Genomic DNA, 15562 nt, shown 5'->3' on the forward strand with positions numbered 1-15562 from the left:
TGAGTCGATGGCGCAGCTCTACGTTGTTGTTGTTGTCCTTGCCAGATCCCAGTTTGGCTTTGATTCCTAGTTGCCCGTTCTGCTATCTTACTGTAAGGTTGCATAACTTACGTAATAATTATAACTATTAATAGATGATGGCTTCCCTTGTTCTTTTAATGTGCTCTAAAAACAGATGGTGTCTCTGAACAGGTACAACATACAAGTTTGAAAGTGTATTAAATGTTTATTCATATAATGCAATGATCTAGAACAGACTTTTCAACAACAGTTATTGACAGCTGAATAATTGAGTGACATGCTTTGCTACACACCTATGAGATAACAAGTACAGTCCAATGGTAATATTCCAATCCTGTGACTACTTGGCAGCACAGTGTAGATTTTGGCACGGTTACTTAAGTTTGATGCTCTTCTTGACGCCAGCACGGATACCAGACCGCTCTCCGCTGTATCTCGTCTCCTCCCGACGAACATCTCGCACCTGGTGAATAAGAACGCAACGTGTTTGACACGGCCACATGTACTCTTCGAACCGAGGAGCTGACAGACAGACAGTTCCCAGAAGATTTAGAGGAAAACAAACCTGGCCCTTTCTGCGGATTTTGGCTCGTCTGTACTTCTCTCTGTGCTTGACTCTGGGATTACGATCAATTTTCTTCCTCTTGGGTGTGAGCCCCTTGTTCTTGGCCATCTGTGGAATAGGTAGCGGCACGTTATTCGAAAAACTGTTCAGAAATGACAGTTAAACATGTAAATGCAGTGTGAGGAGCACCGTGTAACTATATTGAGAAAAAAAAAAATCATGTGTACGGTAAGCTTTCTCTGATGTACTTGTAGCTTCTCAGGAGGCGCACTCATGACCCCAAAAACAATAAAATATACATTTTACCCTCTTTGAGATTTGTCCACATACAGAGAAGACCTGAGCTGCCGTAAAACTGAATTCTAACACAAATCCTGTTTGTATGTATAAACCTGTAGTCGATAATAAATTCAGGTTTGTTAGTCCAGCATAAAAGTAAATCTTTCACTTTGTACAAATAATCACCGAGATATGCATTCAGTTGTTTGCTAATTGTTTTCAATCACCTGATCTGATGCTGTTGTGCAGCTAGTTGAGAGCATCTGACTGTAAATACTAACCTATCATTGTGTAAGTGGTTGTAACTCTGTACCTGGTAAGTGATTCCTCTCTTAGCATCTGGACCCTCCTGCTGCAGCTGCTGCTGCTCGTCTTCTTTCGCCTCCATCCTGCAACACATTCAACATTCATCAGATCCCCAGTTGACTTTGTCCCACCTGCTATTCTGAAGACTCAAATCCTCCTTACTCTTCAGCCACTGGGGCTTTGCTCTTTCTCTTCAATTTCGACCGCTGCTCTACTTCTCTGTAGAAACGCAGAGCGGCTTCCTCGTCCAGGTCCGAGTCCTCCTCAACCTCAGGATTAGTTTCTCCAGAATCCTGCCAACGACGTGCACGCGTTACCATTTAAACTCTGTATTACGCCAGCAACGGATTCAAAGTGAGAATAAAAACACAAATCTCACATTTTCCTTCTTGCTGGCGACTCTGGTCTTCTTTTCCCCTGCTGGTGTGCTGGCGGTCTCGTCTTTGTCCTCACCAGCTAGCAGCTTGTGAAACTGAGGCGCAAGCCGAGCGTCGACGGAGCCGAGCTCATTGATGAGCTTAAGACAGGAATAGAAGAGTCCGTGAGACAGAGGGCTGCAGCCTAAAGTGGTTGTGTACGTAGAGGACATAGTCATGTATCCCATGACACTGGCAGTGTGATCTCAAACAGTGACACACCAAAGGATGCTGTCCAGAATTTAAATTTTTAAAGTTGTGTTGGCTTACATTTCTGTAGGTCAGCAGTCTTTCAATCACTGGATGGTTGTGAGCGGGGATCCGTTTTGCCTTCAGCACCAGGTAGAAACTGATGTTGGTGCAGTAACTACGCGTAGGAAACAATCATGAGCCGCGCAACGAAGGACGACGATGTGATTCTGCAACATGTTATACGATTACAACTTACTTCAGATACAGTTGCTGTTTTGTCTTGAGGTAGTCGGCACCCTTTGGAAAACAGGACGACAGTGTTTCAGATTACAGTCATCTCAAGAACCTAATCACGGCCGTGGTAGATTTCAATGTGAATACCCGTACAGCCCCGGCTTAAGCACGTTGTGGAAACAATCATTTTATCATAAACAGGCTATAGATGGTGCGTCATAGCTGAAGCTCCAAGACTGTGGGTTCATCACGACTTGGTTCACATTGTAATCCGATACATTGTTATTGCAAAAATGACGAGCACAGCCTGCAGAATTCAGCCTGGTGACAGATTCACAGCTGGAAAAGTAACTCCGTGCGCTCACCTTTCCTGGTGGGATCTTTCCCTCCTTGACCATCTGCATGAGAGGCTGCAGCTCATCCTTTAGTTCACTGAGCTGCAAACATCAAGTACACACAGAAACAAGTCGCATCAATTACACGCTGGTCTGTGGCAACTGCATAAATGTCTTTTGGCAAATTAAGTCGGAGGTTGTTTTTACAGGTGTGTTTTAGTTACATGCTTGTGTTTTACCTTTGCCTTGAAGTCCTGAATAAGTTCAAGCAGCTCTGGCGACTCCTTTTTTAAAAGTTTAATTTTTTCCTTCTGGGACATCTGCTTCAGGTCTTTCACAATCCTCGCTTCTTTTTCCACAGTCTTGTTTTCATCCTTCTCCTCCACGGCAAATTCCTTCATTTAGACACACAAAACAACCGCAGTCAACTAATTAGAACCACGGCCTCTCGGTTGTCCGCCTCGTGTTGCAGTTTACGCCCATACGTCTGTCCAAAATGTCATCATCTGATCCTATTAGACATCTGTGTGAAATTGTCATAGTTAGCACATGAATTCTCGAGTTGTGGCCCAAAATGTGTTTTGTGAGGTCACAGTTCATCCTTCAAATTTGAAGAAACTCGCTCAAGGCGTTCCTGAGAAACACATTCTATCGTCACACGTTGAACCTGCAGGTGTACAGGAGAGATCAACAAAGGCAAAAATACCTGAAACAAGTTTAAATCATAATCCTCCTCGCTCAGATTTGCAGCTAAACGTTTTTGGACATTTTTAGCCTCTTCTTCTTCCTCTTGCTCCTCAGCCTCCAACTCGTCTTGAGATCTCCCCTCTGCGATGACACAATTTACATTCAGCAGAAGCGAAAGTTAGCCACACAGACAACAACATGATCACGAATGGCTCCAATGATAATATGGCTGGAGATAACAGATGCTTACTGGTGGTGACGAAGTCAGCGTCGTAGAACATCTTCTTCTTGTTGCCCCAAGCCATTTCACTCGGAAGATCTGAGGAAGACGACAAAGTTAGATAAGAGAGAATGACATTAGTCCTGGACGTAAACAGATGTTTTTAAGTTTACCGTCGTCTTCTTTTTTGGCCTCTAGATCACTCTCCATGTCTGTCCCCTCATCCTCCTCCTCCTCTTCTTCTTCTGCCTCCTCCTCCTCGTCCTCCTCTGAATCGTCCAGGGCCATCACCTCCTCCTGTAGAATTCAGCTGAGCTTGAGTTTTTCTTGAACTACATACATTTTCTGAAGGTAAATCCAAAATGAACACACAAGTCATCACCTCATCATCCAGTTCCTCCGGGTCGCTCTCCATCTGAACCCCGCTGGCGAGAAGTTTCTGTGGCAAAGAGAGCGCAGCAGCAAAAACAGTGAAGAAAGGATAAAAAACAGCAGCACCATGAACGCCCCACAGATCTACTTTTGAGGTGAACTTACTGCAATCTTCTCATCGTGAAACTCGTCAATTTTGTCCTTTGTGTACAGGGAGGAGTTCTGAAAGGAAGAGAGGAGACTCGTTCATATCCGACTGTTGAGAGTAACTACAACGCCAAAGCAGAGTTCACGTGGGGACAGTTTGTTGATGGTTGAGAGCGGCTTGTTTGATGTAGTGGCCTACATATCAGCAGATTGTGGGTCACTATAAGAACGTAAGAGTGTCAAAGAAAAGTTTTGAAATTTCTGAGAGTATTATTATTCCCCAGTTTGAACTGTTTGGCCTTCGTTTCCACATTACTACTGAGACATACAACAGTCAAGATATTATTGATATTAAAGTATTGATGAAAGAAAGTCAGTGAGTAAAAGAAGCACCACATCACCGACGGTGATGAAAAACAAAGCCGGTGGCCCTGAGGTACAGGTGTGTAGTCAATACACATCACTCTAGCTTTTTAGATCAGGCCGCCACGATAATTAAACATTTATAACTTTTCATCGTTTACACAGCAGTGGGCTCTGACTTTGGGGAAATCACCTCCCTGACTTATAAAAACATATATTAGCAATATTGCTCAGCTCTAGATTGAGTTACATGTGTGTGCACTGTATCCACCGATATTAAAGGGGACACATCATTTGACGATAATCACTTTTTCAGTGCTTGTGCACATACATTTGGGTGTCTGGAGTGCCTACCAACCCACAAACTGTGAAATAAGACAACCCGGTTAGTTTTTGTGGGCTGCAGAGATCGTTATTCAGCAAGCCACTCAGATAAGTCGCCGCTTCCTAAGTCACATGCAGCCTCACTCGAATATACTGCCCTCCAACGGAGTATTGTGCAGCTGGGCTTGAGAACTACATTTGCAAAAGGTGCACCATATTTTCCCCACTAGCCAATTACAGCCGACTGGGCATCTTTAGATATGGGGCGTCAAGAGACGGGCACTAAAACGGAGCATTTGTGAATATTGGGGGGTTTTCAGACAGACAATGTTAGCAATATGTATAGCTTTTTTTACTTTAAGCATGTAAAGATGTTCTGGTAGAAACCCAAAATATGATCATGGAGGTGAAAATAGGCATGATAATATACAGTATAATACAAACATGAACCTCTAGTATTGAATGCTTTTTCTGTGAACCTTCCTCTTGTGTGCGATATTATAGAAATGAATTAAAACTTTTGACATATTTTAAACACGTTTATGTCATGCAACTCTGTCTAACTGTAATCATATTGTACATACAACACACATGCTGTGATGGACCTTTCTATCAGCGTTATAAGCTTCAGGAGGGACAGATGTTCTGGTGGCTCCTCTTACCTCATCAGAGACAGATATTTAAACTCCTCTTACCTCATCAGAGACAGCTCTTATAACTCCTCTTACCTCATCTGGGACAGATATTTAAACTCCTCTTACCTCATCAGAGACAGATATTTAAACTCCTCTTACCTCATCAGAGACAGATATTTAAACTCCTCTTACCTCATCAGAGACAGATATTTAAACTCCTCTTACCTCATCAGAGACAGATCTTTAAACTCCTCTTACCTCATCAGAGACAGATATTTAAACTCCTCTTACCTCATCAGGGACAGATATTTAAACTCCTCTTACCTCATCAGGGACAGATCTTATAACTCCTCTTACCTCATCAGAGACAGATATGTAAACTCCTCTTACCTTATCAGGGACAGGCATGCTCTTGTAGGCTTCAGGGTCATCTTCATCATACCGCTCGGTCTTTTTTGGCCTTGGTATCTTTATAGTCCTGAGCAATGAAATCAAAGAGAAATAAGTCTACTTAATCTCTGCTCTGCAACATTCAAATGATGTTTACATAACTGGAATATCTGTGAAGTTCCCGTAGGACCTGATGTGGAATGTGAGGGCTAAAGACCCATCAGACTTCAACAACCGTTAACTAAAAGGTACCGTAACACAACCCCCGGTAATGACCACATGAAATCGGATTAAACAGTGTAAAGACACTACATTTAACGTTAGAATAACCATTACTTTAAACATACAAACAACTCCGATTTGGGCTAACTTTAGCCAAACTCACCTTTTTGTTCGAACCATGATGGCAATGAATTAAACGTGTTTGTTTTCACGTTTACGAACAAAACAGGACGTAGCAACGATTACCGAACTACACGGTTCAACGTCCGTGCTGATATCTGGAGACAAAGGCAAATGAAACCTGTAAATATCCAGTTGAGTAGAGCTGGATCTTCACATCTCCGCTCTTCTTCTGGTTACCATGTGCTTCCGTGATTTCTTCTTCTTCTGTACTTTAAATGGTGGTCTCCACAGCGACGTGAAAGATGCATACCGCCCCCTACTGTACTGGAGTATTGAATGTATCATTTATAGTGATTTACTTTGCTAAAAATCAAACAAATGTCAACCAAATAACAATGAAAACTAGAAAATGCATTTCCTGCTGAAAATGCGTTGGAATGCTGAAATTTGAAATTAATTGCAAAAACATTGCTGAAAATAGATATCCAATTTTTTAAAAATTGCAAAAAGCTTAATAATTCAAAAAGTTTAAAGATGCCAACTATGAAAAGTCATATCACCCCTCTCCTGAAAGAGCTGAATATTTTGATGTTCTAATGGTTTCTGTGGCTTAAAAAATTTCATCAGTGGTGATATTTGTAGTAGTAGAAGTTGTAGTAGAAGTATTATTCGTAGAAGTATTAGTAGCATTAGAATAAGTACTAGTAGTAGCAGTAGTGATATTTGTAGTTGTAGTAGAAGTATTATTAGTCGTAGAAGTATTAGTAATTAGAAGAAGTTGTAGAAGACGTAGTATCAGCAGTCATAGTAATAGCTGTAGTATTGGTCGTAGTATTTAATATAACAGTAGCAGTAGTAGAAGTAGTAGTAGTAGTAGTAATAGTAATGGCAGTAGAAGAAGTAGCAGTAGTAGTACTAGTAGGCGTCGTACCAATAGCGGTAGTAGTATTACTACTTTTAGTAGCATGAATAGCAGTAGTAGTAGCAGTTGTCGTATATGTAATAGTAGTAGTGGTAGTAATAGCAGTCGTGGTTGTAATAATATTGATGGTAGCAGTAATAGCAGGAGCAGTAGTAGTAATAGTAGCAACAGCAAACATTATAGTATAAGTAGTAGTGATACTATATTAGCAGCAGCAGTAGTAGTTGTCGCAGTATTAGTAAGAGCATTAATTCTTTTAACAAAAAAGCCAAATTTTGAGCTTGTTTAAATACAGTTAATCCATGGGGCTTTTATTTTGAAAGGGTGGTGCTGGGTGGGGGAGAGGAGACATAATCATAATGTCTGACACACATAAACAGAGGTTATTAAATGCCTGGCTTCATCACAAGCATTTCAATTAGAATTCACTCTTTGGGGCTTTTATTTTGAAATGGTGTGTGTGTGGGGGGGGGGGTCCTCTAAAAGTCTCTAAGACCGAATGACTGTATGAGAGAGAGACATAGACAGGGAGAGAGAGAGAGAAGAAAGAATTTGTGAGAGAGAGAGAGAAGAAAGAATTTGTGTGAGAGAGAGAGAAGGAAGAATTTGTGTGTGAGAGAGAGAGAAGAAAGAATTTGTGTGTGAGAGAGAGAGAGAAGAAAGAATTTGTGAGAGAGAGAGAGAAGGAAGAATTTGTGTGTGAGAGAGAGAGAGAGAAGAAAGAATTTGTGTGAGAGAGAGAGAGAGAGAAGAAAGAATTTGTGAGAGAGAGAGAGAAGAAAGAATTTGTGAGAGAGAGAGAAGGAAGAATTTGTGTGAGAGAGAGAGAGAGAGAAGAAAGAATTTGTGTGAGAGAGAGAGAGAGAGAGAGAGAGAAGAAATAATTTGTGAGAGAGAGGCAGAGAGAGGCTCTGATATCTCTGGCAAACTTTCTCATTTGGAGATTGTCTGATGTTTTCTCTTTTACAGCTTACATGACTGTTGTCCTGCTCTGCCATGTCTTTCCTCGTCTCTCCCTCTTGTGTCGCGGTGTGTGTAAATGTCACTCGAATCAGGAAACTTATCAGAATCCTCATATCTGATTGGCCGAGATGCAACACGTAACAGCTGCAACAAATCATGTGTGCGCTTTTATTTTAAAATGGGGTGTGTGTGTGTGGGGGGGGGGGGGTGGAGGAGGGGGGAAAGACCTCTGAAGATCCCTAAGACCTGAATGTCTGTATGAGAGACACAGAGAGAGAGGGAGAGGAGTGTATGTGCGCGTGTGTCTGAGTCTGTGTGTTTATCAACATCACTAATTGGCTCAATCGCAAACACCTGTGTGCCTGAAGCCATTTGAAAATATTCTCCATAGAGATCTCATTGAAAATAAAAAGCTTAATAATTCAAAAAGTTTAAAGGTTAGAAATATGAAAAGTCATAGCAGACCTCTGGTGAAAGAGCTGGACATTTTAATAGTTGAACGGTTTCTGTAGCTTAAAAAATGGAGGAGAAGCGGTGCGACGGAAGAAATAGAAGAAGTTGAATAAAGATTCGAAGAACAATAGTTGGCATTCTAACAATAACAGCATTCCAACAATAAAGAAACAGGATAACAATAGTTGGAATGCTTAACAGCATTCCAACAATGATTGTGCAGACAGAGGAAACTATCCCACACAAATTTGGTATTAAATAATATGACAAGACTATTTAACAACAACCCGTAAAGGGTTTCATAAATTAGGAACCCTGATGTATCTGATTGAAAATGTACCATTGCTTGTGAGATGTTTGGGAATATTACGATTGTTCCTATTCTTTTGGATATTCTAAACTATTATATTATCCGACTTTACTCCCATTGTTTGTTCCCTATCTCCAGCAAACCTTTAGTAGGCTACTCCGGTACCTTCTCATTTTTTTAAATACTGAGGTCATGGTTCAAAGTGGCCTTTCAAACCCTGCTGATAACTTCAAAAATAAATTGAAAACTCAGTTTAAAGATCTATTAATTTTCGACACAATTTCACATATTCAGTTGCTACATTATATATTTTGTCTCTTTGTTCATTTGTTAATTGTCTGTCCTAGAATTTCTCTACATTGTGATTTAAAAGAGTTTTCTCCACTGTGCCACAAATTAGCTATTTGCTGGGAAACAGCTGTAATGAATCATTTAGATGTATATTTTTTGGCTTGTAAAGTATAACTTTAAAGGATGTGTATTGGTACCTGCTTTTTACTTTGTTACCATCTTATCAGCATGCTCAGCATGTTCCTTTAAAACCATTTGTTACATTGATCTCATACCTTCTTTATCATGATATACGGTACTGTATAATGTTTGTTTTCTGTGACAGCCATCCAGTGGTTAAACAGTTTATACTATTCATGGTGAGCAGCAAAAACAGAACAATTATATTTATTTAAACATATTCAAAAGTAAACCTTGCATCAAACACATAGTAAAAAATCAACCCATCAAATTCAGTAAATCAACAGATAGAACTGGTAACTCCTGCATATAACAATGATGTTTATTCTCAAAGTCACAGCCTGTTTTGGGGCACAGTTTGAGTAATTAACACTGCAGAGGTTGTAATTATCAGCTCATGGCAGCTGTATTTCCTCAGTGACAGAAGATGTTACCACAGAACATATTGCTCATGTGTTTGTTTCCTCACTCCTCACTCCTGCTCTCCCTCCGTCTCTGCCAGTGACCTCCTCCAGAGTCCATAACTGGAGCTACGAGGCCTCTCTCTGGGCAGAAAGTTTTTTGGAGTTGTGTACAGTGAATGTTTCAAGTCATCGTTCCTCTTCTTCATCAGGGCAAGAGCTGGTGTCATGTAATCCGGGTCAAAGCACTGCCAAGGAAACAGGAGATTGATGGCAACAAAAAACATTAGAATTAGAAGTTCAATAAATTGAGTGAAGGATGAGAGTTATCCTCAGTGACTGAAAGAGTAACATCTCTGAGATATTAATGTCTTTTTGTAAGAAAAAGAAAAACAATGACAGAAGACCACAACGTATCCACACACTTACACTGGCCTTAAACTTTGGCACCGGAACTCCGGCATCATCTGGGTTGTGTACGCTCAGCTCCACCATGGACTGTTTCAGTTCTGATACAGCGGCCTTTGATCCTTTCCCGAGCAGTCCTGAAGTGCTCTGCCGAGGCGGAATCTTCTTCATGAGGTCACTCAGAGAGCTGACGCTCTCAGCCTGCGGCATCCTCAGGATTATAGGCTTCTGTGAGGAGAGAAATGCATTTCAGTTTCTCAATTTTTTTTCACAAGTTTAACGAAAGTGTTTTGACAGAAAAGAGAGTTTCTTACTCTCGAAGATGGTGTGTTCGCCACTTCGGAGCTAATTTCTTTTACGCTGCTCTCTCCTTCCAAAACGGCCTCCGTCCTTGACCGTATGGTTATTTTGTGCGTTGGTTCTGTAGCTCTATGAAGTCTATCATCATCAAGTCTTGTTGTTTTTTGGTCATCTACATTGGTGCTCTTCTCAATGGAGAGTTGCCTGTAAATGGCTTCATTTTTTATGTGTTGCACCCTGCAGGAGAAAAAAACGTTTTCCTTTAGATATGATATATCAATCATTTATTCAGTGTGTTTCCTTTATGTTTTGGGTGTTACCTTTTCATTCTTTCTTGAGCTGTCGTGTCTGTTGGCCAAGGCTGCATGTTGCTATGAAAATGATCAAGATCCCTGGGAAAATACCTGCATTTAAAGTTAGCAGATAAAGACTTGAGCCAATACTCGTAATCAGTATAATGACAGAATTGGCTGTAACAAGACTTACTTGAGAGTTGTTGATTTATCTGGCACATTGTTTGTCACTGGAGAGGTGTTTTCATCTACCCTGTAACACACAAAAAGAGAGAAATAAACATGAAGCACAAAATATCACAACTATGCTGTGATACACGGGGGAAATTACTCAAAGAATGATAACAAACAGTAAACATGCTTCAATATTTTGGTGCAAGTTTCAGTAAAAGGTAAATTATAGTATGTATTTGTGTAAATGTCAAAGTAAGTTTTACATATGTATACTGTATGATTGGTAAAAAGACAACTTAGATTGGTTGAAGGTGCAAGATCCAAGTACCTTTTCTTTTCAACATACTGGTTTCTATTGTTAGTGAAACCCTCCACAATGGGTGTGTTTTTCATGAACAGCATTTTGCTCTGGACTGGTATTTCCTTGGCCATGATTTCCTCATGCTGATCAAGAGGACTGTCTGGGAAGCAGCTGTTTCTCTGGATAACCCCCATGGCTTCCCAGTCCAGGAGATAATCGGCAGGTGGGGATGGAGGGTTGGTAATCTCAGGCTCCAAATGGTGAAGTCCTTTAAACCCAAGATCTGAGCTGTCTTTTAGCTGATGAGGCATATCTACCCGAGTATCTGCAACCCTCCATGTGTCTGGGAAGGGAAGCGAAGCCGCAAAAAGGACCCTGAACTCCCTATCGAAGGATTTAACAGCTGGCCCGCTTAGAACAGTGACCAGCTGCCGGTGCAGGTGGGCGTCTGTCCATGTGAGGCTGCAGAGTGCAAAGACAGCGTGTTACAACACTCTCAAGTGTGTGTGTGATACATATAAGAGAAATGAGGTCAAATAAAAAACTGTTCACCTGTAGCTGCCATGAATAACTGTCTCTAAATCCACCAGAAGGTACTTTTCTTTCATTTCCCCGACCACCGTTCTTCCCGTCCTTGAACAGAAGGTTTTCCCTCCAAGAACACGGACCCGCATGTTCTGTAAAATCACAAACTTAGGTTGAAACTCGAGACTGAAATACTGAAACTTGGTGTTTATCCATGACGGAATGTGATGAACCGGCATGTAATGTCCTGTGTCATACACAAGGTTTGTATTTATACAGGATTCTGCAGCCATAGGAGCATTAGGCTAAATGCTGACATCAGCATGCTAACATGCTTACAGTGACAGTGCAAACATGCTGATATCATTTTGTGTTTGAAGGTATACATTTGACCATGTTCACCATCTTATTTTAGGCTGTTAGCATGCTAACATTTGGTAAATTATTATTAATGCTAACAATGTTAACATTAGCATGCTAACATTTGGACTTAACAGTTGTAGTACATATGTGGCTGATGGGAATGCCATTCGTTTTGCAGGTATTTAGTCATAAACCAAAGTATTTGACCTGACAAATGTCAACTTCATGCTGGAGGAAAACGTAGCATACATCGTGGAGGAATTATGAATGTCTGGACCAAATTCTGTTCCAATTTATCTTGTAGATGTTGAGATATTGCAATTAAAGGGTTTCTACGATGTAAAATATGTCAGCAGATACCCTGGTGTAGTTTGTTTACAGCTGTTTTTACTTCTGGTGACTGCATTCACGCTTAGAAAATCCTAAAAGTGTAGTGAAGATAAAGTATCATGAACGTGTTTTCTACTGAATTTATTTCATTTTTATTTTCTGCAATAATACAAAATCAAATGGAAAAATCAGATTGGTGTTTTGTCGAGGTAACCAGTGCGATGCTAACTTCCGCGGTTGGCCTGCAAAAATATGTCATCCCTGAAGCAATATATATACTATATAGACGGAGCGTTTTAATTTCTGTTCAGTCGTCGGTCATTCACTCATCACAACATCAGGTACAACATTTCATGAATGCTGTGCAACCTATTGAACTACAAGGTGTTAAAAGCACATGTTACATTCCTAAGATAAGCATACCAAAGTAAAGGACACCTTTGAGATACCGCTCAAGAGTACATATGCAGTGTAGAAAGCTTTTAATAACTCTGACGCCTATATCGAGATGTAATCTTGTTAGAAAGAATCCCACAACACCATGTGTTGTTCTTCTAAATTGGTGGTATTTGGTTTTGGCTAAACAAAGTCTGTGGTTTATTCATTGCCATGTCAAACAAACACAGCAGACGGTTGCTATGTAGGTGTGTGTTGATTTGTAGGAGGTGACTCACCGGATGCCTGAACCTGTTGAGCGTGAAGTTCTCCTGAATGGACCTTTGGTTCAGGATAATGTAGACAGACACCCCCCGTGAAGCAGCATCGTGTAAATCGCCAATTATTGCACCATCTGTCAATCTGTCTGTCACTATGGCGATAACCTGTGTAGTACACAAAATGTCACAGCCTGTAGTTGGCAGGATTATTCAGAACGTGGCTTACACAAAGAGGAAATCGTCTTGTTTTTCTCAGAGGAAAATAGTTGTGTGCTTACCTTGGTGTAGCAATGGAAGAAGTGATGAGGTTTTTACAGAAGTAAAACAGAACAGGTAGACTATTACCAGCAAAAATGGAGTTAAGTAAAAGCAGATTGTGTCAGGTGGTTATCTTTTATCGATGTATTTGAACCTTTAAGCTGAATTTTAATTGTGTAGCTGGTGTAGATTGCTTCATGTCTGAATACTCGATATACTATTGAGAGTTTGAACTGAAGCAGTGCTTTATATTTTTCAGTTTATTTATGATTTTCAAGTCAAATCTTAAACTCGCCAAATAAACATCGTGGAGCAAAAGACTACAACATTTCTCTCTGAAATGTGGTGATGTGAAAATATTAAGTGTCAAAAAACTTTGATAAGTAAATTACCAGTTCCTCCGGTTAGTACGGATGTGCTTCACCTCCACCCTTATCAAGAAATGTGTTGTGTTCATCCATTAAAAAAATGTTTGCATACTTGGCGAGCCTTTTGCAAGTGCCATCTGATGATCTGTCTGACTGGAGGTGCTCCGTCAGCAGGGGGGCTGGTGTGGACTGTAACGCTTCCCTTTGGCACCCAGGGGCCTTTTTCAGGCCAGCCCAGGTCCAGGTCCGGGGCTGGTGTGTCTGAGTGGGAAGGGAAGTAGGTAGAACAGGCGTCCTCCATCTCTGAGCTGCCTTCCCCTCCATTCTCCTGACTTTGCACCTGTGGCGTTTTAAAGCGGTAGTCCTGAGCCCAGCTGGTTATCTGGCTGACCTCCTCAGAAGACAAGAAGCAGCCGGAGCGCTCTGTGCCGATGGAGCTGTAGAAGGCCTCTGGTCCTGAATTTAGGAGTCTCTCCACTGCTTGACGCTGCTTCTCACAGTGGATGAACTCCGGGGAGGACTCGTTGACCGGCAGGAACACTGCATTCTCATCAAGGCTCTGCTCTTGGGAGTTCGACATGACTGCAGCCTAGTGTGTCTCTGGGAATAAGTGATACCTGTCAAAGTTCCGCCCACTGACTCCTGTTGTCTGACGACAAGACTAACACAGGCCAGCTCATGTCACCCTTCTTTCTGGTTAAAGTGATTTCATTCATCCCTCTGGTAAAAAGTCACAATATTTCCAAGAGCTGCCCAGAACATATATGATATCCTGCTGTTGATGTTGCAGACAATCGTTTCGGGGAAAAAGTCTGTTCAGGGTTCACAAGTTCAGTCCTGAACACATTTTATGTCCTGTCTCCCACCTCAAGAAGAAAGAAAATAGATAAATAGAAGTGATCGAAACAAAAATCTGTTTCAACACACAAAAAGCAACTTAACATAAAACTCACCGGAGCAGCATGTCTCATCTCTCAGGCTCAAGTATTAGGCTTCTCAAAAGCTCTCAGGAGCTGTAGCTCTTCATGTGTTCCCTCCCCTGCATGTCATCTCACTACTCAATAACCTTCCACTCCTTCTTGGCGACATTGTTCTCAGCTTACAGAAATTCTTTGCAGCTGACAGATCAGTTCGCTGCTTCTGACACAAACGTATACGATCCTACCGTGCCTCTCTCGGATCTTCACAGCTGCAGGAGTTCAAATAAATCAGACTTGATATTCTGGTTCCAGGTCATACCCTTGCTAAAAGTCTTTAGTGAATAAATTGTCATATCTAAATGGCTGTTATTTACCTGACAGTTTACCTTTTGGACTCGTCCAGCCTGACAGGTAGGTTTGTTGAGTAACACCTGGTAGAGTATCTGACTGTGAGGTGCAATCACAGTAGTTTCTTTCTTTTTTCCCTTTGGAAATACCGTTGTGAAAAACGAAAACGCCCAGAAGTACCGACCAGCCAGTTCGTTATCAGCTCATTGCTCTCTATTCTGTAGAAAACGGTGCGAGCATACTTTAATATAAAGTACGCAATCAGTGCCGCAACACGACGAGTGATCAAATGACAAAGAGGGCACACCCATTTTGCAACCATGATGTAGTATCAGAGGATTGCACTTGCACTGTGTTACACAGGAAGCACTTGCTACAAAACAAAACAGGTCTTACACAGATATACCTTTTGATACAGGAGTGCTCTTCAGTAAACTTTACATCAACAATCAGTGTATACAGGTACAAAATACAACAACAACAAAAAATCACAATCATACACGAAGCACAAGTTGTGCATTCATTATTTTAATTTCTATCAAAATCCTTCATGTAACATTAATATGATCTTTGGATCTTACAGCATGACTGAGTTTTAGTTTTCTTGATCTTGAGTGACAACTATGTCATTTCCCACAATCCACGCTGCACGGTAGAGTGGATATTAAGTCAAAAATAATAGAGAATTGTATCATTTAAAAAAGTATTTCCTTCTAACTCATCTCATTTGCTCAGCTGCAGTTTCTATAACTGGAAAGTGAGTGAAGAGCATCACACTCTTGTTGAGAGGTTTTCCATCCTTTATGGTTTTAGCTCACTGCTTCTTGCGCAGGTGGACGTAAAGGAGTCCACTGACCAGAAGGAGCGGCACACACAGCCACGCCAGGATGAAACAATAACCAAAGCGTCCTTGGCTCAGATCTCTGGATTCACTTAGAATCTCCTTTCTGTGGAAGGTGAAGATGAG

General features: G+C 41.1%; 3 protein-coding genes across 5 annotated transcripts in view; all 3 read right to left on the minus strand.

The window, feature by feature from the left end:
* Positions 1-14: 14 nt before the first annotated feature.
* On the minus strand, positions 15-6069 carry utp3 (UTP3 small subunit processome component). Of its 2 annotated transcripts, XM_079297022.1 has the most exons (16): positions 5872-6069; positions 5487-5574; positions 3793-3849; positions 3638-3694; positions 3429-3552; positions 3286-3354; positions 3055-3176; positions 2588-2743; positions 2379-2450; positions 2036-2076; positions 1858-1954; positions 1551-1688; positions 1334-1464; positions 1179-1254; positions 587-694; positions 15-484 (listed from the first exon to the last, which is right to left on the minus strand). In XM_079297022.1, the coding sequence occupies exons 1-16, from the start codon at positions 5886-5888 to the stop codon at positions 395-397; spliced, it is 1443 nt and encodes a 480-aa protein (XP_079153148.1). In that variant the 5' UTR covers positions 5889-6069; the 3' UTR covers positions 15-394. The 2 variants fall into 2 exon arrangements, with proteins under 2 accessions (XP_079153148.1, XP_079153147.1); XM_079297021.1 differs by having other exon boundaries at positions 15-694.
* Positions 6070-9412: 3343 nt separating this feature from the next.
* On the minus strand, positions 9413-14361 carry LOC306775676 (protein FAM83A-like). The gene is made up of 10 exons (XM_079266135.1): positions 14281-14361; positions 13440-14193; positions 12720-12866; positions 11380-11504; positions 10855-11289; positions 10546-10605; positions 10380-10463; positions 10074-10296; positions 9781-9987; positions 9413-9599 (listed from the first exon to the last, which is right to left on the minus strand). Exons 2-10 carry the CDS (start codon positions 13905-13907, stop codon positions 9423-9425), a joined length of 1926 nt encoding a protein of 641 aa, XP_079122261.1. The 5' UTR covers positions 13908-14193; positions 14281-14361; the 3' UTR covers positions 9413-9422.
* Positions 14362-14446: 85 nt separating this feature from the next.
* Positions 14447-15562, minus strand: part of LOC306775188 (epithelial membrane protein 3-like) — a 9840-nt gene continuing 8724 nt past the window's right edge. The window contains exons 5-6 of one of the 2 annotated variants that reach the window (XR_013771863.1): positions 14622-15562; positions 14500-14516 (exon numbers count right to left, since the gene is read on the minus strand). The exon at positions 14622-15562 is cut by the window's right edge and continues 23 nt beyond it. Coding sequence is in view for 1 of the 2 variants with exons in the window: in XM_079265483.1 (XP_079121609.1) it covers positions 15410-15562 (153 nt within the window). In the remaining variant the exon portion in view is untranslated. The other variant, XM_079265483.1, reaches the window with a different exon arrangement.

Source organism: Melanostigma gelatinosum (genome assembly GCF_949748355.1).
Source record: "Melanostigma gelatinosum genome assembly, chromosome: 3".
Classification (NCBI taxonomy): domain Eukaryota; kingdom Metazoa; phylum Chordata; class Actinopteri; order Perciformes; family Zoarcidae; genus Melanostigma; species Melanostigma gelatinosum.